The following is a 23,667-nucleotide window of genomic DNA, read 5'->3' as shown; positions in this document are numbered from 1 at the left end:
ATCAATACTGGAATGGTCAAGCCCCAAATGTCGCAGTCTAGTCGAATCAACAGAAGTCGTCATCTCTCCACCTGCTACTATACCTCCAGTCAAGTAATATAGGTTATTTCTCCTGACGCCCTTCATCAAAATACGAGAGTCTCTCACAATCTCGAGAACCATGTCCTCAACACAAACCTTCATACCCTCTCCAACCAAAGCTCCAATCGAGATCAAGTTCTTCTTCAAAGAAGGAACATATCTCACATCATTTAACTCCCTAACAGTCCCATCAAATATTTTGATGCGAATTCTTCCTATCCCAAGGATCTGGCATGCACGGTTATCAGCCATGTACACCACACCACTATCCATCAGCTTCTCAAAATTGGAGAACCATTCCCTTCTAGGGCACACATGATAGGTCGCACCACTATCCAACATCCATTCAGATTCCTCCGAATAGCTATCTGTAGGACTGATAGAAAGCGAATAAATAGAAGAGTCAGAATTATTACCATCCGATACGATGTTTGCTTCTGATGATGGTTGCTTCCCTTTTCCCTTCTGCTTATTCTTCATCCATTCGTCGAGCTTTGGGCAGTCTTTCTTCCAATGACCAGTCTCCTTGCACCAAGCACACTGATCTTTTCCTACTCTAGACTGTGACTTCTAATTCTTCCGGTTTGGATTCTTCCCTCTTGCGACCAACGCCTCTGCTACCGACTCAGTCGAATTCTCCTTATCCTTCTTCCGAAGCTGATAATTCACCAATGCAACAGTGACCTTACTATACGAAAGTGATGTCTTCCCATTAATCAGAGTAAGAACGAAGGTTTAATATTCCTTGTCGGGCAAGGAACTCAACAACAGCAACGCCTTGTCCTCATCTTCAATCACGACATCCACATTCGCCAAATCCGCAAGAAGCTTAGTGTAGTGGTTCATGTGATCTCTAATGGAAGTTCTCTTCTTCAATTGGAAACGATAAAGCCTCCTCTTCAAATGCAAGTGATTTTCCACACTCTTGGTCAAATACTTGCTTTCGAGAATCTCCCAAATCTTCTTCGCAGAAGTCTCATTCATCACATCATATTTCAGATCTTGAGTCAAACAAGACCTAATCACACCACACGCCGTTCGATTCATTTTCTTCCAAACCTTCTCTTCAATCTCATCTGGCTTGCCATCTAACTCCAATGTATCCTCCAAATTCTGCGCGTTCAACGCATCCAAAACCTCGCATCTCCATAATCCAAAGTTGTTTGTGCTATTAAATTTCTCTACATCTATCTTCATAGAGTAGATATTCAGACTTTGAATGGTCTTCGCGCCAGAAGCACCGTCCTCGACACCCGAAGCACCTTCTTTCCCCGACATCTTACGCACCAACGAACGAAGAATAGATCCAAAACTAAAAAGATAGAGTCTTTACCAAAAGATCCCACCTTTATCACCAGCGAAGCCCTAAACGAGCCTCCAAATTGATCTACTCCTCCAAATAGCCCAAGCATAGCTCGAGCTCTGATACCACTTGTTGTGCGCAACGGAAATTTCGGCAGAGTTTCTGGTGCACAATAAGAGAGAAAGATCGATAAGAATTCTTGTTTCTCAAAGGGAACAAGAATCTGAAGCCTAATATCCCATCAAAATGGGATATTTGCTCTTTCTCTCGTCAGCTCTAGGACTGCGCGTTGAGGGATCCTAAAAAACTATTACAATGGCCACAAACTCAAACAAATCAATTTTACGTGGTTCGGCAAACTGCCTACGTCCACGGGGCAATGAGGGGGAGATCTACTATTAGAGGGAGAAATAATACAACTAGGGTTTACAATCACTCAATCTAAACCCTCACACAATTATCTCTCTCTCACACAAATACTCTCACCAAAGCTACACAAATCCCTATTCTTCTTTTTTTTCTTTGCTGCGTTTTCTCCAAGAAACAAAGCCGCCAAAAAAGGGAATCCACCTTGCTGCTGCCCTTTTCACCGCCTCCTGCACAAAGACCTAGGGTTTTATTTCCGCGTGCATTTATAAGCACGAATTGTGAACTCGGGTGGGTCGCGAAAAATCAAACTGCAGCTTCACGAATTGTGAACTCGGGTGGCCCCCACATCAAGTGTCTTCATGAAGCTCTCCACTCCGCGTTGTTTGATTGTGGCCCCCCACGCGCTCACAGATTATGCATAAAGAAATGCTAAATAGGATGAGATTTTTGGAAATGCTAGCATCGTACTGTATTAATATAGTTTATAACTTGCTTTTTGGTCAGTAATGGTATATATATACATAATGTGTCTGTCCCTCTGGAGTTCAAGCATCGAAGAAATGTAAACTAGGCCATGTTTTGTGTTTTGATGGTATAAGTAGTAAGGAATTTTCAGTTAAATATTATCTTATGAAAGCGATTAGCATTTTTTATTGCTTATGTGCGACAGGTTTCCATCTTGAATGGTTGTAAGCTCTATCATGATGAATTATTAAATATGATACTTTGTGATAGAAATATTGCCTCTATAGTGTTTATTGTGAGTGTTAATTGTGACGGGAATTTTATCTCTAATATTTGCAAAGAAATATGCGACGGATTTGCAATGGAAAATCCATCGAAGTTGATGTCTTATTGTAAAAGCAACTACAACGATAAGCTTTTGTCACATGATTCTGTCATAGTTCATCAGCGACGTAAGGTTGTCGCTAATATCGGTCATAAATAGTTAGTGATAGAATTTTTGAATCAACATCTACAATGGAGAATTCCCTTGCTTTCCCAATGATACAGCCTAGTGTCCCCTCTGTCCCCCACCACCTTCCGACGCACGGGAGTATACCATGAAAACTTCTGGGTACTCATGCTCGATCTTGAGATTTCTTGTTGAACATCCGATGGCATGTTGCTCCGACCTGAGTTATGCAACAATGAGATCTCCCTTGATTCTTGTCGGATGTGCTTGACGGTTCCCCATAATACGCTAACTTTGGGACTTGTTACTCCAACTGTTCCAAGAGCCTCTACTAGTTGAACCGTGTCCGGTAGACAATGATTGTAGAAATAGCAATGGATTCATTTTTTTATTGTAATAGGTGGGCTTTGTTGAATTAATCTTGTTAAGATAGTTTTATTTACTTCATAGGTTAGTTAGTTGGTTATTTAGTTGGTTATGTTGAATTAATCTTGTTAAGATAGTTTTATTTACTTCATAGGTTAGTTAGTTGGTTATTTAGTTGGTTATTTTCCAGTCAGTTATCTTTGATAGTTTTATTTACTTCATAGGTTAGTTAGTTGGTTATTTAGTTGGTTATTTTCCAGTCAGTTATCTTTCCAGGTTTCCTATGCACGTTGTGCACGTTTTCACATCTTATTGTATTTAGTTTTTTTTTATGACAGTAAAGTAGTGAGTGTTGTTGCAGTCACCAAAATCAGTTCTTCTTCTTCTTCTTCTGTGTGTGTGTGTGCATTCATCATAAGGTGAAATTAATTCCAACATTTGGTATCAGAGCACGGTTGGGATTAGATGCCAAAGATCATGCCGGCGGATGCAACACCATCGAGTAGTGGAACTGGCAGCACAGTGACGCTAAAGACAACTGGAAAAGAAGGGACAGTCTCTCTTCAGTACCCGCTACTCACGAAGATCAACTATTCCATATGGGCGCTCAAGATGAAGGTGTACATGCGTGCACAAGGCGTATGGGACGCCATTGAGCCCACTGACCTCAATGATGAGGTAGAGACGCGGAAAGATCAGATGGCTCTCACAGCCATCTATCAAGCCATCAGTGAGGAAACTCTTCTCGTGTTGGCTGAGAAGGAAACGGCCAAGGAGGCGTGGGAGATGTTGAAAACAATGCACATGGGCGCTGAGCATGTCAAGGAGGCAAAAATTCAAACTCTGAGAAGTGAGTTCGAGGGTCTTCGCATGCGTGAAGTGGAGACAGTGGATGATTTTGCTGCAAAGCTGACAACTGTTGTCAACAAGATTCGTGCATTGGGCGACAAGATAGATGAGGTTTATGTCGTTAAGAAACTTCTCCGTGCAGTCCCTTCCAAGTTCCTTCAGATTGCATCCACCATTGAACAGTTTGGCAACCTCAACACGATGACAGTTGAGGAGGTCATCGGATCGCTCAAGACCCATGAAGAACGATTGCGGGGCTATGGTGACAATGAGGAAGAACAAGTCCTATTGACGAGTGCAAAGTGGAAAGGGAAACAAGTGAAAGGAGAAGGAGAGAGCTCGTCCAATTCATATAAAGAAAGGGAAACAAGTGAAAGGAGAAGGAGAGAGCTCGTCCAATTCATATAAAGGACGAGGAACTAGTAGCGGACGCGGTCATGGCCGTGGGTGTGGCCGTGGTCATGGTCGTGAGCACGGTGAAGGTGGTCGCTGGAATGAATCCAATCATCGTGAGAGAAAGTTCGACAAGACCAGGGTGAAGTGTTACAATTGTCAAAACTATGGACATTTTGCCTCGGAATGTCGTTCTAAGAAAAAGGATGAAAGGGCTCACTTGGTGGAGGTGCAAGGGGATGATGATGAACCAGCTCTCCTGGCGACAGAAGTCTGCGAGAGTGAGGACCTTGCACAACTGGCAACAGATGGAGTAATGCTCTATAAGGAGAAAGTGAAGCCAAAGCTAGACGGAGAAGAAGAGGTGGTGCACGAGAATACTGTTTGGTTTCTCGACACAGGAGCAAGCAACCACATGACAGGCTGCAAGAAGTGGTTTTCAGAACTTGATGAGACTGTAACGGGCAAAGTCAAGTTTGGGGACGGCTCTGTCGTGGACATTCAAGGAAAAGGAACTGTGATGTTTCAGTGTTAAAATGGTGAGCATCGACTATTTACAAGTGTTTATTTCATACCTAGGCTTCGTAGCAATATTGTAAGTCTAGGTCAATTGGATGAGAATGGATGCAAGACTGTGATAGAAGATGGATGTCTAATGGTGTATGATAGACCTAGAAGGTTGCTGGCAAAAGTGAGAAGATCAAGAAATAGATTATATGTCCTGAATCTGAAAAAAACTCACTCAATGTGTTTAATTGGGAAGTTAACTGAAGCTGAATGGTTGTGGCATGCTCGTTATGGCCATTTAAACTTCTAGGCATTGAGGAACATGACGAAGAAGGGAATGGTGACAGTAATGTCTGTCATTGATCATGTAATGCAAGTGTGTGATGGGTGTGTGGTGGGAAAACAACATCGCACATCATTTCCCCATAACTCAAGCTTTCGGGCTGATAAACCACTTCAACTTGTGCACTGTGATCTGTGCGGTCCAATTTCTCCAACGACTCTAGGAGGCAATAAATATTTCATGCTGATTGTATATGACTTCAGCAGATATTTGTGGGTCGAGATTTTGAGAAGCAAGGATGAAGCATTCGCTGCTTTCAAGAAGATAAAGCAGGAGCATAAATAGAATCAAATTCAAAGCTCCAAGCCCTGCGGACAGATAGGGGTGGCGAGTTTACGAACACCGCATTCAATGAGTATTGTGAGCATCTGGGCATCAAAAGATACCTTACAGCACCATATTCCCCTCAACAAAATGGTGTGGTCGAGCGGAGAAATCAGACTGTTGTGGGCATGGCTCGAAGTTTACTAAAGAGCAAACATGTTCCATCAGAATTCTGGGCTGAAGCTGTGAAGACAGCAGTATATATACTCAACAGAGCTTCGACAAAAAGTGTGGAAGGTGCAACACCTTACGAGAAATGGACTGGCCACATACCCAAGGTATATCATATGAGAGTGTTTGGTAGTTTAGTGCACGTAAAGACTGTAAAACCACACATGAAGAAACTAGATGACAGGAGCGTGCCAATGGTGTTCTTGGGGTATGAACCAGGCTCAAAGGCATACAGGGTTTATGATCCTAATGCAAAGAAATTGCGTGTAAGCAGGGACACAATATTTGAGGAAGATAAGGAGTGGAATTGGGAGTCTGTACAAGGAGAAGGAAGATTTGGAGCTCACTCACATGACGTGTTCACCGTACACTATGAACATGAGCCGGCTGGGTGTGTACAAAACACGGTTGATCATGCAGGTGAGAATGTTGAAAATACACCAGTATCTGTGAAATCTTCTGGAGGTGCAGCAGTGAATTCTGGAGGTGCAGCAGCGAAAACTTCTGGAGGTGCAGCAGTGTCGTCTCACTCCTCATCGGGACATGATCAGTTAGAAGAGACAGCAGATCATTCAGCAAGCTCAGAGAGACCACGTAAGTATCGTTCTCTACAAGAGGTATACAATGATACAGTTGAGGTGGATGAAGAAGCAGGTCTATGTTTCCTATCTATTGATGAGCCAGCAAGTTTTGAAGAAGCAGCAAGCAATGAAAACTGGAGACAAGCCATGGCCGAAGAAATTACAGCCATTGAAAGGAATAATACATGGGAATTCGCAGAATTACCAGAAGGACATCGAGCTATTGGTTTGAAATGAGTATACAAGGTGAAGAAAAATCCTGAAGGAGAGATAGTAAAACACAAAGCTCAACTCGTGGCGAAGGGATATGTACAAAAACAAGGAGTGGATTTTAATGAGGTGTTTGCTCCGGTTGCACGATTAGAAACTGTAAGGCTCTTAATTGCTTTGGCAGCACAGGAGAACTGGGAAGTACATCACATGGATGTAAAATCTGCGTTCCTAAATGGTGAGCTAGAGGAAGAGGTGTATGTAGCACAGCCAGTTGGATTTGAAGCCAAAGGCCATGAGGGACAAGTCTTGAGACTGAAGAAGGCATTATATGGACTACGTCAAGCACCTCGAGCATGGAATTCGAAGCTTGATAAGTGCTTACAGTCACTGCGGTTTATCAAGTGTCCTATGGAGCATGCTGTGTACAAGAAAGAACTGAGGGGTGAAATTTAAGTGATTGGTGTGTATGTAGATGACCTTATTATCACTGGGTCAAGTGTCGAACACATTGCAAAGTTCAAAGAACAGATGAAGAAGCTGTTTGACATGAGTGATCTTGGATTATTAAGCTACTACCTGGGCATTAAAGTGAAGCAAAATGCACATTCCATCACACTGTCTCAGTCAGTATATTCCTTAAAGATACTTGAGAAGCTTGGGATGGCCGAATGCAATCCCTATCAAATCCCCATGGAGCCGAGACTTAAAATGAGCAAAGTGAATGTCAGTCCTCCAGTTGATGTTTCTTTGTATAGAAGTGTCATAGGGAGTTTGAGATATCTAGTTAATACAAGACCTGACATAGCCTACTCAGTTAGAGTGATGAGCCGATATATGGAGGCTCCATCGACAACTCACATGACTGCCGTGAAGCAGATATTGAGGTATGTACGAGGCACTCTAAATTTTGGGTGTTGCTATGACAGGAAGAAGCCTTTGGGAGAATGCTTGATTGGGTACAGCGACAGTGATCTGGCTGGAGATATTGATGATCGAAAGAGTACAACGGGAGTTATCTACTTTCTTGGTGGAAATCCAGTCACGTGGTTGTCACAGAAACAGAGGGTGGTAGCACTCTCCTCATGCGAAGCTGAATATGTGGCCGCTACAGCAGCAACATGCCAGGGTATTTGGCTTGGGCGATTGTTGAGTGAAATTAAGGGAGGTGAACCTATCAAAGCAGTCCTCAATGTAGACAACAAATCAGCCATTGCTCTCACGAAGAACCCTGTGCATCATGACAGAAGCAAGCACATTGATATCAAGTATCATTTTATTCGTGACTGTGTTCAAAAGGAAGAAATTGAAGTGGTGTATGTGAAGACTGAAGATCAACTTGCTGACATTCTGACGAAGCCACTTGGTCGTCAAAGGTTTGTCGAGCTGCGTGAGAAGATAGGACTGAAGGATGTGAAGAAGTTGCAACAAGATTAAAGGGGTGAATGTTGAATTAATCTTGTTAAGATAGTTTTATTTACTTCATAGGTTAGTTAGTTGGTTATTTAGTTCGTTATTTTCCAGTCAGTTATCTTTCTAGGTTTCCTGTGCACGTTGTGCACGTTTGCACATCTTATTGTATTTAGTTTTTTTTATGACAGTAAAGTAGTGAGTGTTGTTGTAGTCACCAAAATCAGTTCTTCTTCTTCTTCTTCTGTGTGTGTGTGTGCATTCATCATAAGGTGAAATTAATTCCAACAGGCTTTAGTGACGGGGGATGCAGCGACATAGATTTTGCAATAGAAATCCGTTGCTGTTTAGTTTGGCGACATAATTCTAACTATCGGCGACGAAAATTTTCCGTCGTAAACACCATTTTTTCTTGTAATGTTGGTTGTTTCTTTATTTTCTACTTGATTAACCTTTTTATTATGTGTATTGATATCAGGAAGAAGAAATTGCTTACTATTGATTATTTCTCTGTTACAACAATATCTTGAACTACAAGTAGGTGAAGTTATAAATATATGTGATACGTCATGCTCAAAAAGTTGTATTGGTTCATAAAAAATTATAATTATAAGTGCTATTGCAATTTTTAAAAAGGTAAATATAATTCATGTTAATCCCAATTTCAGAACGATACATGTTAATCCCAATTTCAAACTAATCAAAGTGGGAGTGGGATTTTGAGCATTATAATCCCGAGGACATTAAATAAATGATTAAGTATCTTTAATCTTGGTCCTACCTAATCCTAGTCCCAACTTAAGTCCTAGTCCTTGTTCCATTAGAAGCCAAATAGTGCCAAAAGCTTCCGTACTTTTTCCTTAGTCAAAAAAAATCTCTTCAATGTTTTAGCCAAGTTTTGTAGAAATGGAGAACACAACGATGAAGACCACAGGAAAAGATGAAGAACAGGATTTGGTGACTGGCGGTCGGCAGGGCAGCGGGTGACGCGGTGGTCGACCGCAAACGTGCACACAATAGGGAAAAGCCTCTAGACTTTTGGCGATCGACCGTGATGGGTTCTGCACTGGATCACGCCTAAACCCTATTGGTGATTTGATCTCTGGACTTTTGGCAGTCGACCGCGAGATGGGCTCGGTGATCGACCGCGTAGCGGGTTTGGGCCAGAATCTATTTTTTGCCTCATTTCATTTTAAGCTGATATATATTCCTAATCCTAATTAATTAGGGTTAAGAAAGGACTTTTTGAGTAGTCTTTGAGAGAGGATTATCGCATCCAATTGTGGGAGATTGGTGAGAGATTTAGAGAGCTTTGTTTTAGGGTTTTGAGTGATTTTGTAACCATATTTTGTATTTTCTTTATCTCTAATAGTAAGAACTCCCCCCTCCTTGCCCCATGGACGTTGACAACTTGCCGAACCACGTAAAATTTGTTGTCTTACTGTGATTATGATTTATGCTTGTGTTTAGTTGTGATCTACCTCGTTCTTATTCATATGATTTGAGTTCCGCTTCGCATAACAAGTGGTATCAGAGCTACAGGTTTGGCTTGGAGCTTGTTCGAATGATTCGCTAAAGGATTTCTATTTGAGGAGTTAAATCAACAACATGGGAGATGCAAGCACATCAGATTCGTCTCTTACGAAGGCAATACAGAGTCTGAGCATCAATAATACTGTTTGGTGGAAAATTTGCAATAAGAAAATGAAAGAATTGAATTTGATTTTATTCTCTCTAACTACTTAGAAAAAGAATATTTACAACTCTCTCAATCTCGATTACAATTTGAATTCCCGATTACAAAAGTGAAGAAAATCGACGGAGATCCTCCCCTTTGTTTAATTCTAGGTTCTTCACGGTGGCGATGAGATGCATACCTTGATGTTCGTATTGAGTTTGCTTCTCATTGACGATCCGACGTTTTACCTTGCTAGAATAAGGTTTCTTCCTCTTGATTGATGTAGAGGAGGACTTGCGTGGCAAGTTTGAAACTCTGAACGAGTTAAAGAACTCTGAGCGAGTTTAAACTCTTGAAAAAGAGTTGATTTGAACTGAAAATCAGTAAATAAGCCAAGGGTGAAAGCCCCTTGATCTCGGTTGCTGAAGAATGCTCCCAGATAGCTTCCAGATCGGATGATTGAAGAAGCCCTTTGCTGATCTCTAGATCCGAAATTGCTCCAAAGATCCAAATATCCCAAAAAGATCCAAGATCCCAACTAAGCTAATTTTTTAGCTATTTATAGGCGATTAAGGGGTGTAACCGCCCCTAAAATTGCTTCTTTTTAGGACTTATGGGATATAACTGCCCCTTAAATCACTCCTGAGTGGAGTTGTGATCCCCTCAGATCGTGAAAAATAGTTTTGAAACCGTTCAGTTCGTGTTTGAATGAGTCAAACGTAAGAATTGTATTCTGGCATGAATTCTACATTCAAACGCAACGTCTAGAAGCCCGGACGTAGTGTTTGGAAGCTCGTTTGTAGCGTATGGAAGCTACGTTTGTAGCGTCTGGAAGCTACGTTGGCAGCTTGTTAGAACCTGCATTGGTAGCATTTAAGAGCTGTGTTTGGCAACGGATGGAAGCTGCGTTGGCAGCTTTTGAAGGCTGCGTTTGCGGCCGAACATGAGCTACGGTGGCAGTTAGATCTGAGTTGTATTTGCAGCGTTTAGAGCTGAATGTGAGCTGTGTTTGTACTATGTTAGCGGCTGTGAACGCGGTGCGTCTTGATGCTGGTACGCGAGGTGGACCTTCGCGTCTTGATGCTGAAACGCGGGGAGGACTTCCGCCTATTGATTTGAGGAGACCATCAATTTGTAGTCTCTTTTTATTAGAGCATTGCAAAGATTATCCTTTTGTAATATTTGTTTTATCTCTTTGATATGTGAGAGTCGTCAGGTTGTAACTCTCACTGTTGATTATGAATATTATTGATCAGAGCTTTCATCGATTATTGTGAAGATCATTAGATTGTAACATTCATCGATCTATGTGAAAGTCTTAAAATTGTAGTCTTCTGAAAGCCATCAAATTATAGCTTTAATCATCGGTGTTTGATGGGGATCAGCTATCTGTAGTAATTTTTAGACAGGCTACAAATACGAAGATTGATGTTCTAAAGTTTGATGGCAAAATCAATTTCAGTTTGTGAAGGTGCCAGGTGATGGATGCATTGAATGCATAGAATTTGAAAGAGACTCTTGAGTTACAAGAGAGACCAGCTGATATGGAGGATAAGGTTTGAAAAAAGATGAATAGTAGGGCTCGTGGAGTTATTCGGTCATGCTTGATGCCGGATCTTATTTATGACGTGATGAATGAGACGTTAGCGAAGAGATTGTGGGAAATGCTCAATGAGAAGTATCTTACAAAGAGCATTAAGAATGAGCTTCACTTGAAGAAGAGGTTTTACCGATTTAAGATGAAGAGGGGAGTTTCCATTAGGGAGCATGTCAACAACTTCACAAAGTTACTTTCAGATATGGCCAATGTGGACATCATGGTTGAGGATGAAGATAAGACGATGCTACTTTTGTGTTTGTTACCAGAGGATGATTATGGTACATTCGTTCTCACTATGATCAATGGAAGAACTACTGTTAGCTATAAGGAGGTGACCTCAGTATTGATGAATTATGAGTTGAAGAAGAGTGATGGTGAACCCTCCAAGAAGGCATCGGGAGATGCATTAACAATTCGAGGCTGTAGTCAAAACCGTTGCCAAATCAACAGCTCAAAATCGAAGAATAGAGGTGGCTATAAGAGTATTAGTAGAAATCAATATCATTTTTGTAAAGAAGATGGATATTGGAAGATTGACTGCCAAAGTTGAAAGATAAAGCCGAGAAGAATAAGAGGAAAGCTGTACAAACTTCAGAAGTGAATGTTACAAAAGTTGTTGGTGAATATTCAGATCCAGATTCTTTAGGCTATTCGTATTCTGCACTACCGTCGGTTTGCTATACTGACTCCACGGAGTGGATGTTGGATTCAGGATCCACATATCATATTTGCCCGAGGAGGGATTAATTTTCTAGCTTTGAGGAGCTGGAAAGAGGGAATATCGTGCTTATGGGTAATGATCATGTATGTCCTATTGGTGATATTGGTTCTGTCCGGATTAGGATGCATGACGGTGTGGTTAGGGAGTTGAAAGAAGTGACGTTTGTGTCGTAGTTGATGAAGAACATTATTTCTCTTGGTACTTTGGAGGCAGATATTACTAGGTAACCTTACAGGATGCTACTGTGAGGGTCACGAAGGGTTCGATGGTGGTGATGCGAGGAGTCAGGGAAAACTTCCTATACTACTTGAAGGGCAAGATAGTTACAAGGGGTCTGGCAGCTTATATCACTACAGAGGAGGACACTACCACCTTATGGCACTTGAGACTTAGACACACATGTGATAAGTCCCTACATTCATTGGTGAAACATGGGCTATTGAAAGGTGCTAAGACCTGTAAGATGGAGCTGTGTGAGCATTGTGTACTTGGGAAGAAGACTTGGGCTATTGAAAGGTGCTAAGACCTGTAAGATGGAGCTGTGTGAGCATTGTGTACTTGGGAAGAAGACTAGAGTGAAGTTTGGCACCGCTATCCTGTAAGATGGAGCTGTGTGAGCATTGTGTACTTGGGAAGAAGACTAGAGTGAAGTTTGGCACCGCTATTCACAACACCCAATGTATATTGGATTATATTCACATAATTATTTGGGGTACTTCCAAGAATACATTACTTGGTGGGGCCAACTATTTTGTCACTTTCATTGATGACTATTCCAAGAGGAATTGGGTATACCCTATGAAGTATAAATATGAGTTCATGGATTTTTTGTGGAGTGAAAGAAAAAAGTGGAGCTGTAGATAGGTAGAAAGGTAAAGACTTTTTGTTCAGATAATGGTGGAGAGTACAAGAGTGATCCATTTCTACAGTTTTACCATGATCATAGTATTAGGTGATACTTCATAGTTCAAGAGACGCTGTAACAGAACGGGGTGGCTTTGAGATTGAACCGTACCTTGCTGGAGAAGATGTGATGTATGATGATATAGAGTGGATTGCCTAGATCCTTTTGGGTCGAGGTATTAGTTTATGTGAGCTATCTTATGAACAGGTTGTCGTCCACTGTGATACAGGGGAAGACTCCTATGGAACGTTGTTCTGGTTCGGTGTCTAGTGATTATGAGTCGCTTTGAATATTTGGGTGTCCTGTTTATTATCATATCAATGATGATAAATTAAATCCGAGGATGAGAAAAGCAGTGTTTGTGGGATTTAGAGAATGTGTCAAATGCTTCAAGTTATAGGATCCACAGGACAAGAAGATAGTCATTAGCAGAGATGACACATTTGATGAGGTGTACATGATGAGGCCTCAAGTTCCTTAGCAAGTGAAGGAAGTCTATATTCGAGAGATATCACAGTAGGTAGAGGATGATGTGACTCCACCCACTCCCGAAAGCATTGTCTCCATTGAGGGTCCTACAGAGATAACACTGGGAGGAGATGGGATGACAAACGAGCATATAGAGGATATAGTGGATGGTGAGACTCATGAGCAGGATCATGTTCAGGAGTCCATTGTAGCAAATAGACCTAGAAGGGTGATTCGTCGGCTAACTAGATATAATTATGTCATGATCGCATATGCATTATCAGTAGAGGTCGTTGATGATATGGTTTCTTCTACAATCAGGGAGGTAGAGTCTAGCTCTGATTCGATTAGGTAGAGGGAAGCTATGAAGAAGGAAATGTGGTCTCTTTAGAAGAACGACACTTAGGAACTTACAAAGCTACCTAAGGGTAAGAAAGCTATTGGTTGCAAGTGGGTATATGCGAAGAAAGAGGGATCTTCTATTAAGGATATTAGGTACAAAACCAGATTGATTGCTAAGGGATGTGCACAGCTGGAGGGTGTTGATTACAACAAGATATTTTCACCTGTTATACGTGAAGCATTCATCGGCATTGGTGGCACAGCTGGATTTAGATTTGGTCCAGATGAATGTTAAGATAGCCTTTCTATACGAAGATTTAGATGAGGAGATCTACATGACACAATCATTGGGATTCAAAGCTGCAGGAAAAGAAGATTTAGTGTGTAAGCTGAAGAAGTCTCTTTACGGTTTGAAGCAATCGCTATGATAGTAGTATAAGAGATTCGACAACTTCATGATTGGTCAGGGGTACACAAGGAGCCCATATGACCCATGTGTTTATATGCACAAGCTACAGGATGGTGAGTACATATATTTACTATTATATGTTGATGATATGCTTATTGCTTCTAGAAATTCTTCGGCTATTCAAAAGTTGAAAGAGGAGCTGTCATCCAAGTTTGAGATGAAGGATCTTGGAGAAGCTAAGAAGATATTATGTATGAAGATCGAGAGAGACAGGATGAAGGAAGATTGAATATTACACAAAAGAGCTACTTACAGAAGATATTGAAGAAATTCAGCTTTGATGGTAATGCAAAAGAAGTTAGCACTCCATTGGCTCTCCACTTCAAGCTTTTAGCTTTGATGTTACCTATTTTAGTTGAGGATAGAGATTACATGTCAAAGGTTCTATATGCCAATACGATAGATAGCTTGATGTATACGATGGTGTGTACGAGGTAAAATTTGTCACAGGCTGTGAGCATGGTATTGAGGTACATGCACGACCCCGGGAAGGGTCATTGGGAGGCCGTGAAGTGGATTCTACGGTATGTTAAAGACACCATGGATGTTGGCTTGATTTTTCAGAAAGATAAGAAGAACGGGCATGATTGTATTGGCTACGTAGATTTAGATTATACGGGGGATCTTGACAAGAGCCTGTCTACTTCAGTTTATGTGTTTACATTGGCAGGAGTATTGGTATGTTAGAGATGTACACTTCAATCTACAATGGCTCTCTCTACTACAGAGGTAGAGTATATGGCACTAACTGAAGCTGTTAAGAAGGCTTTGTGGTTGCATGGATTGTTAGAGGACTTGGGGATTACACAGGAGACCCTTCGGGTATATTGTGATAGCATGTTGGCTATCTATTTGATAAAAAACTAGGTTTATCATGCACGTACGAAGCATATTGATATCAGATTCTATTTTGTTCGTGACATTTTGGATGATGAAGATGTCATATTGGAGAAGATCCACATGAAGGACAACCTTGCGGATATGTTGACCAAAGTTGTTTCACGTGTGAAATTTGGTCATTGTTTAAAGCTATTAAATATTCTTCAATATTGAGGGCCTTTGGAAGCCATTTGGGTGAACTACGTTCGGATTGATTCCTTTGGTAAGAGGATATGTAGGCAGTCTTTTCGATGCAGCCGGTTGGGTTTGTTGATTTCGATGGGGGAAGATTGTTTGAGCTCTCTTTTGGGTTTTCGACTTGCTGTGGATTGAGTCTGCTGTCGTGAGTTGTTTCCACTTTATCCTGGATACAACAAGTGAGACATTTGGATGATTTGGTATCGGCTCAGTTTTTGGAAGAAACTTCACCGAGGTAGAGAATTATAGAAATGGCGAACACAGTGATGAAGACTGCAGGAAAAGACGAAGAACATGATTTGGGTGACTGGCGGTTGATCGCGGGTGACACGACGGTCAACCGGAAACATGCACGCAATAGGGAAATGCCTCTGGACTTTTAGCGGTCGACCGCGATGGGTTCTACGGTCGGCCGCGCCTAAACCCTGTAGGTGATTTGGTCTCTGGACTTTTGGTGGTCGACCGCGAGATGAGCTCGACGGTCGACTGCGTAGCGGGTTTGGGCCAGAATCTGTTTTCTTGGCCGTTTCGTTTTGAGTTGATATATATTCCTAATCCTAATTAATTAGGGTTAAGCAAGGATGTTTTGAGCAGTCTTTCGTTTTGAGTTGATATATATTCCTAATCCTAATTAATTAGGGTTAAGCAAGGATGTTTTGAGCAGTCTTTGAGAGAGGATTGTTGCATCCAATTGTGGCTAATTAATTAGGGTTAAGCAAGGATGTTTTGAGCAGTCTTTGAGAGAGGATTGTTGCATCCAATTGTGGGAGATTGGTGAGAGATTTAGAGAGCTTTGTTTTAGGGTTTTGAGTGATTTTGTAACCCTATTTTGTATGTTCTTCATCTCTAATAGTAAGAACTTCCCCCTCCTTGCCTCGTGGACGTAGGCAACTTGCCGAACCACGTAAAATTTTTTGTCTTGCTGTGATTGTGATTTGTGCTTGTGTTTAGTTGTGATCTACCTCGTTCGTGTTCGTGTGATTTGGGTTCCACTGCGCACAACAAGTTTGACCTATAAAAGCACTTCATGCTTCTCTTCTCCGCGATTATTACCCAAAAATAAAACAAATCAAAATAAAATAAAAATATTCTCGATTTGTTTCCTATTAATCTTTGACTCTATCACGAGTCAATTTCCTTTTACAGACCCAACTTGATTACTTGAATAGATATTTCATTATACTTTACCAATTTTCTCATTTTGCAGAAATTTGTTTCCGTATGGCCAAGAGCCTAACATCAATTGTATAGCATATTTATTCTTATATTTGTGTTGACCGTAATATTTCGTTAACAATTTTCTTCTCCAAAAAAGCTAACCAATTTTAAAAACTATACATGGATTTTTATCGTCGTGTATCAAGAGAAACAAATTAAAAATCTTTTTATCAGAAAAAAAGGGGGGAAATCTTCTTAAAAAAGAAGAAAAGAAATACGTACGTGGACGTAGTTATTTGGAGTGACTGGGAGTAAAGAGAATCGAAGCAAATCAATCAAATATATAATAGGAGCTTTGAGGGAGATTACGCAATAAAACTTTCAGAAACAGTGTATCTACCAAGCATTAGCAAATGAGAAAGATATTCAATCTTACATAAATAGCAATATTATACTAGGAAAGTAAATACCAAATTGGTAGTTTTGCATGCTAATATAAAAATTGATTGATATTCAATCATCATAAATAAATAGCTCGAGGCCTTTCATTTTCTTCTCTCCCTCAAGTACTAGAGGCCAATCCTATGAGGCTTCTCTTTTCCATTTCTTTGCTCTTCCTCTTTACTTCTTTCTGTAATGGAGCTGTACAAGTTGCAAAGACAATAACGGTTGATGTCGTTGGTAACGGTAACTTTAAGAAAATTCAAGATGCCATCGATTCAGTTCCAAGTGGTAATAACAAATGGACACGGATACATATAGGAGCTGGTGTATACAGGTAATTGTATGTTACCTAAACTCTTTTTGATGTAACATGAACGTTTGTTAATTTAAAGAAAAATATCAATAGTTTAATGTTTTATTTTGTAGGGAGAAGGTGGATATACCTGTTGAGAAAGGATTTATACTGCTTGAAGGCGATGGAGCGTCTCAAACATCCGTAGAATGGAGTGATTTCGCACCTATGTCCGATCCAGATGACAACGGAAACAAAGTGGCAAACACTGCAACCGTCTCCATTGCAGCGGTTAATTTCGTTGCAAAAGGAATTACTTTCAAGGTTCTCTACTAAAGACCTAGATAAAATATTGTCTTCAAAACAATCATTAGTTAGATATCTAATAAATTTCAAAAATAAAACATTTATAATTGTAGAGTATAAATTAAGTTATAATTAATTCTCAACCCTGCGTCACGACGAAGATTTTGATACGGTGATGGTATTAGAGTAAGCAATCCTAGCCTGGGTTTTTAGAGCCAAAATCGAGTTAAGAGAAACTAAGCCACAATTGGCCTACTTTTCCTTAAGCACACAAGGCACTAAAACTGGACAAGATCTATCCTGGCTCACATTTAGTGTGTTGCACAAGTTATGATGATTGTTCAGTGTTATAGTTCTATGTTCTATATGTCTCCATATGTTTAGAATCTTAAAGGCCAAAATCTAGATTATTAGCTATGCTTTCACAAATACATCTGATTGAACCTGTCTTGTTTAGCATTTTAATCAAACTAACAGAGCATACATCAACCTTGGCACAAGGCTAAGAGCAACTTTGATCCTAGTAACTACATTATATTTCTATAAATAACTAATAATTTGGGTAATATATTGCTTGGATTCTACTCAATTACCAATTCTAGACGAGAGCAACATCAACAGTTATTTATTGCATATTTTGATGGAGTCAGCTAAATATTTTTGAAATAATGTTGAATTTCAGAATAGTTATGGCAACAGCCAGGTTCAGGCACGTGCAATCGCAGCCCTGATATCAGGGGACAAGGCATCTTTCTACAACTGCAGTTTCATAGGAATTCAGGATACAGTCAGTGACCTCTCTGGACGACACTATTTCAAAGACTGTTACATTGAGGGTGCTGTTGATTTCATCTTTGGTATAGGGCAGTCTATATATGAGGTAAATGATTTGCCAATAATTCTTCTTAGCATAATGAGCTCAAATTTGTATCAGCACCGAACGTTTACCTGAAATGCAAAAAATCTATGGTGTTTCTCTGCCCTGAAATAGCCAAAAACACTACTCTTTTGAGGGCTAAAGTAGGAATATATTTTGACGAAAATCTACCATGGAGGCTTAATAGACTGAAATAATTGTAAAGGGCTAATGTGTGATAATATTATGTCAAGGGCTAATTAGAAATTTCGGGTAAACGTTGGCGGCAGATATGACCTTGAGTAATGATATTTTAATTTCTGATCTCTCTCAAGCACAACCAGTCTGCAAGTTAAACTGAGATGAATAGCATAATGCAGGGTTGCACATTGTCAACAGTCGCGAGCAAAGCCATTGCAGGTTGGGTTACTGCTCAAGGAAGAAATAAGCCAGATGATCCCAGTGGATTTGTCTTCAAAAATTGCAAGTTGATAGGAGCAGCCAAAACTTATTTGGGAAGAGCATGGGGACCTAACTCAAGGGTTATATTTTATCAGACTGATATGGCCAATATCGTTGTTCCTGAGGGTTGGGACTATTGGCGCGATTCTAACAAAGGGTGAGCTCAAAAGATATGTACATTATTTTTCACCTGAAAAAGTTTGCATAAAAGCTAATATATAATGAAATGTTTCAGGGTCAATACTGTCTTTGTTGAATCAGGGTGCACCGGACTAGGCTCAAGAACATCTGGCAGAGTGAAATGGGAGAAAACACTTAGCAATGAAGATCTTAAGAGACTCACTAGTATATCATTTATCGATGACGGGTGGCTCAGTCAACAAGCATGGTGAAACAGTCACTGATTTTTACGATATAAATTGCTTGTAACTCTGACATTATTAATATAAAGTTATTGACAGAGATTTTAGATGGAAAGGATGCAATATTGTTAGTCTAGTAATGTTTTACTCTAATTTTCTTTACCGTAAGTTTCTCATTAATTTCTTTCGACAGCATGTATTTTCTTGTGCTGTATTTATCAACTCTTAAATGGAATGTGGGGATACTTGTTATTTAGTTGAATATTATTAATATCCATTAAACAACCTGCAAATGGTTAATACCACCCTGATGCACTGTTTAAGACCTTATAGTTAATTTCCTATTACTTACCAGTACCTTTATGCAATCTTCTAAGGAATTTAATCTTGGCCATGACTTGATTCTGGAATATCCTCAAGTTAATTTCTGTCAAAGATAAACAGTATGAACTAGGAAAGTTCTTGATTACTTACAGAGCTTTTAAATTGACATCTTTCATTAGCTGTTACCAGTCAGGTTAACCTCAGACCTCACTGTTTCATTAAAAAGAGGATCTGTGAAAATGCTAAAATTCTTGGTAGCTTAAAGTTAACTAAATACAAATCAGCTAAATACATAAAAGAGTATTAATCTCAAAACTAACAAAGTGAAAAGCAGTAAGTTGGATAGCTTAACATAACCAAATTATAGAATAAGGATGTCAAGTAGATGAACAAGGAGAACGTAGTACGCAATTATCTGGTGATAGATTATTCTAAAAAAAAGTTAGAAGTGTTTTCTAATCATAAGACTTTCTTTTAACTATCTTTATCATAGCTTTTAACCTAAATTAGTTCATATAAATATTTTCTTTCAAAAAGAAAACAAATAAAAGTACTGGAATGTTTGTTATGATTTTACTTTGATTTTACCTTGTATACGTAGACACCTAAACACAGTTAAGCAAACACATAACTTTATAAGGGGATTTAATATGATTATTGCTTTACATGAAGTAGTTAACTCTTTCTACATATAACTAGGAATATATTAATTATGTGCACAAGTTGAAACTAATTCATCAGGATCATATATGGTGAAAACATTGAATATGCCGAGCAGAAGAAGCAATTTCATTCTCGTGCTCTCTATATGGTTATTTCCTACTCTTGGATATTTCGTATATTTGATATCTCTGGAAACCTTTCAAGTATGCATAACCACAAAGCTATCTGCTACTCACACTTGTATTTTTCCTTCAAAATGAGCAATCTTGTTTCCTTCTTCTTCTTCTTCCTCCTATCTTCAATCTTTTCCTTCTATGTTCCACTCGCCATAGGATCTCAGCCAATTGTAAAAACAATAACAATTGGTCCCAACGGTCAAAGTGATTTCACTACTGTTCAGGGCGCCATCAACTCCGTTCCTGATGGAAACAATCAATGGATTAGAATTCACATAAATCGCGGGATTTACATGTAATGGTCTTCTTATTATCACCTCCACTAATTCGTTTCCTCTGCGTTGGCTTAGCTTGTGTTGCTCCTTGTGCAGGGAGAGGGTCACCATACCTTACAATAAAGGTTATGCAATTCTAGAAGGAGAAGGACCCCATAGAACTTTCATTGAGTGGGGTGATCATCTCCCAGTTGAATCAAATATGACCTTGAGTGCGCATAACTCTTGGGATACTGCAACCTTCCTCTCACTCGCCGAGCAAGTCATACTCAGCAGAATCACTAGCTTTTAAGGTAATGCCCTCTTAATCTTTTCTTTCTTTTATTTGTTCCATAGTTTCATTAAATTGAAAGATGTGAGAAGTTAATACGTAGACCATACCAATCAATAGGCTGTCGAGAATGGGAAGAAGATGCCCACTAAAACGAGCTATAATCCATTTTCTTACGTTCCTTTAACAGGCGAGGGTATGGAAAAAAGCACCTCTTGTCTATTATTTGGTTACTATGCCAGCCAGGTCGGACTTGAGGAATTATCGCATAGTATGGTTACTTCAAGAAGATGAGAAACATTTATATCATGCTTAAGATATGATATTTTGATTTTAAGGGCATGCTTCAAACACCACAATACACATGTTAGGAAAGAATATATGTTAGGAAATAATATATATATATAGTATATATTTTATATGGATGTTTGGAAAGAATATATGTTAGGAAATAATATATATAGTATATTGTTTTCCCTGATTATTAGCCTGTGATTACAGGTTTGTACGCTATATATTGAACACTCTGTGAATAATAAGAAAATGACCTTTCATCCCAATTTTATCATGGTATCAGAGACTAAAATAAGATCCAAACCCTAAAATTCCCACCAACACCGACGAAGAAGAGCCGGACCAACCATCAGATCTAGCGGCTTCGCCTCCCTCCCCCTTCCTTCGTTTTTTTTTTCGGCCCACCCTCCACCATGTCTCAAACATCCAAAAACACCGACGAACCTGAATCCTCCACCAACGTGGTGGATAAACCCACCAAGGTGGATACTTCTTCACCATACTACCTCCATTCAAATGATTCTCCGGGTAGTTTGATCACTACCACTATTCTGGTTGGCTCTAATTATGAGGAATGGTCGAGATCTTTTCGGCTTTCTCTTGTTTCCCGACGTAAGTGGGGATTTATTGATGGCTCCATTGTTAAACCTGTTTCCGCTGCACAGATTCTTGACTGGGATTGTGTTCAGGCTATGCTGGTGCAATGGATTTTGAATAGTATTGATTCTTCCCTGCGGAAGACGATACCTTATTTTGAAGAAGCGCGTCCTCTGTGGGCGTTACTGAAGAAACGTTTTAATGTTGGCAATGGTCAGCGCAGACAGCAGATCAAGAAGGCGTTGTCTCGTTGTCGTCAGTCCAAGACTATGTCAGTTGCAGAATATTTTGGGATGTTGCAACCATTATGGGATGCTTTGGCTACTTACAATCCAGTCCCTGTTTGTCGTTGTGGGAAGTGTGAATGTGACTTGGGGGAATTATTTCAGGCTCGCTTTGATGAAGAATGTTTTCATGATTTTTTGGCTGGCATCAATGAAGAATTATACAGTAATGTACGATCTACTCTTCTTGCACAAGATCCTACACCTACTTTGGATAGAGCATATCAGGCAATGTTGGCTCAGGAGACATTGCGATTGGGGAATCGTGTTGATGCTGAACGTGATGAAGTTATGGCCATGGCTGTTCGTACTGCACCCTCAGGTAACCGTCGATCTGATTCGGGTGACAGATCTAAATTTGTGTGTACCTATTGCTCTAAATCAGGCCACGAGGAATCCCATTGCTTTGCAAAGAATGGGTATCCCGACTGGTGGCAGGCGGAGCGTGGGGCTGGTGCACAGCGCGGAGGTGGACGCGGACGCGGGACTGGGTTCGCGGCTGGATAGGGTCGTGGCAGCGCTGGCGGAGCTGCCAGGCTCGGTAGAGGGACAACGGCAGGCAGGGGCGCCGAGGTGCGTGCAGTGCAGGCGGGTTCGAATGTCTCTGGTGAATCCCCATTACCTGGTATGTCTACTGAACAGTGGCAACAGGTTATTGGAATTTTTTCCAAGGCCGTTGCTACTACTTCAGATGATCGCTTGATGGGTAAGTACTATGCTAATTCCTGGATTATCGATACTGGAGCTTCGAGTCATGTTACTGGAGATATGAGTTTATTATCTAATATTTGTGAGATGCCACCCTGTCCTGTTGGTCTGCCTGATGGCAAGAAGGCTATTTCCACTAGTTTTGGTTCAGTGCATTTTAAATGTGGATTGATTTTGAGTCGTGTGTTATTAGTACCTGAGTTCAACTGTAATTTAATTTCTGTGTCTCATTTGTCTGATGACTTGGATTGTTTGGTGCACTTCACAAAAACTCTTTGTGTTATACAGGACCGCAGCTTGAGGACCCTGATTGGAGTAGGTGAACGAAGAGATGGACTTTATTATCTGCGGGATGACTCAGGAGTGTATGCGCATACAGTTGATGGAGGTGATTTGGTGGATTTGTGGCATAGGCGTTTGGGGCATCCTTCAGAGAAAGTAGTCAGGTCGTTACCTTTTATTTATAGCACTAGTCAGTCTGCTAATAAAGCTTGTGGTGTGTGTCATCAAGCTAAACAGACTAGAGATAAATTTCCAGTTAGTGTGAATAAATCTAAGTGCATTTTTGAGATGTTACATTGCGATCTTTGGGGTCCCTATCATACTCAGTCGTCGTGTGGTGCTCGTTATTTTTTGACTATATTGGATGATTTTTCTCGTTCAGTGTGGGTGTTCCTTTTATTTGATAAGTCTGAAGTAACTCGATTTTTCAAATCATATTTTGCTATGATTGAAAGACAATTTGATGCTGTGGTAAAAATTGTTCGGAGTGATAACGGGACAGAATTTAATTGTATGAAGAAATTTTTTTTCGAAAAAGGGATTTTATTTCAATCATCGTGTGTTGGTACTCCTCAACAGAATGGGAGAGTAGAGAGGAAGCATCGTCACATTTTAAATATTGCTCGAGCACTTAGATTTCAGGCAAATCTACCTATTAGTTTCTGGGGAGAGTGTGTGTTGGCTGCTGTTTACCTTTTAAATCGTACCCCCACACCCTTGCTTGATGATAAAACTCCATATGAAATTTTGTTTGGCATGTCACCTAAGTATGATGAACTTCGTATATTTGGTTGTTTATGTTATACCCATAACCAGAGGTCTAAGGGTGAT

At 40.1% G+C, this 23,667-nt stretch overlaps 1 protein-coding gene across 1 annotated transcript; it reads left to right on the top strand.

Annotated features, from left to right (window-relative positions):
- Nucleotides 14,195–20,692, top strand: LOC109847000 (probable pectinesterase 66). The gene is made up of 10 exons (XM_020416240.1): nucleotides 14,195–14,439; nucleotides 14,676–14,734; nucleotides 16,775–17,018; nucleotides 17,111–17,300; nucleotides 17,965–18,162; nucleotides 18,519–18,757; nucleotides 18,836–18,988; nucleotides 20,028–20,152; nucleotides 20,282–20,420; nucleotides 20,497–20,692. The coding sequence occupies exons 1-10, from the start codon at nucleotides 14,195–14,197 to the stop codon at nucleotides 20,690–20,692; spliced, it is 1,788 nt and encodes a 595-aa protein (XP_020271829.1).

The sequence above is a fragment of the Asparagus officinalis genome, chromosome 7 (genome assembly GCF_001876935.1).
Source record: "Asparagus officinalis chromosome 7, Aspof.V1, whole genome shotgun sequence".
In the NCBI taxonomy this organism is placed as follows: Eukaryota; Viridiplantae; Streptophyta; class Magnoliopsida; order Asparagales; family Asparagaceae; genus Asparagus; species Asparagus officinalis.
The sequence above is the reverse complement of the archived record's forward strand: the minus strand, read 5'-3'. Positions and strand labels throughout refer to the sequence as shown.

Excerpts from the sequence above, each read along its gene's own strand:
- LOC109847000 (XM_020416240.1), top strand. The coding sequence starts at position 14,195 with ATGTATGAAGATCGAGAGAGACAGGATGAAGGAAGATTGAATATTACA. Across the intron at positions 18,163-18,518 it reads TAGGGCAGTCTATATATGAG|GGTTGCACATTGTCAACAGT; the intron begins GTAAATGATTTG and ends AGCATAATGCAG. Across the intron at positions 20,421-20,496 it reads ATAAATCGCGGGATTTACAT|GGAGAGGGTCACCATACCTT; the intron begins GTAATGGTCTTC and ends CTCCTTGTGCAG.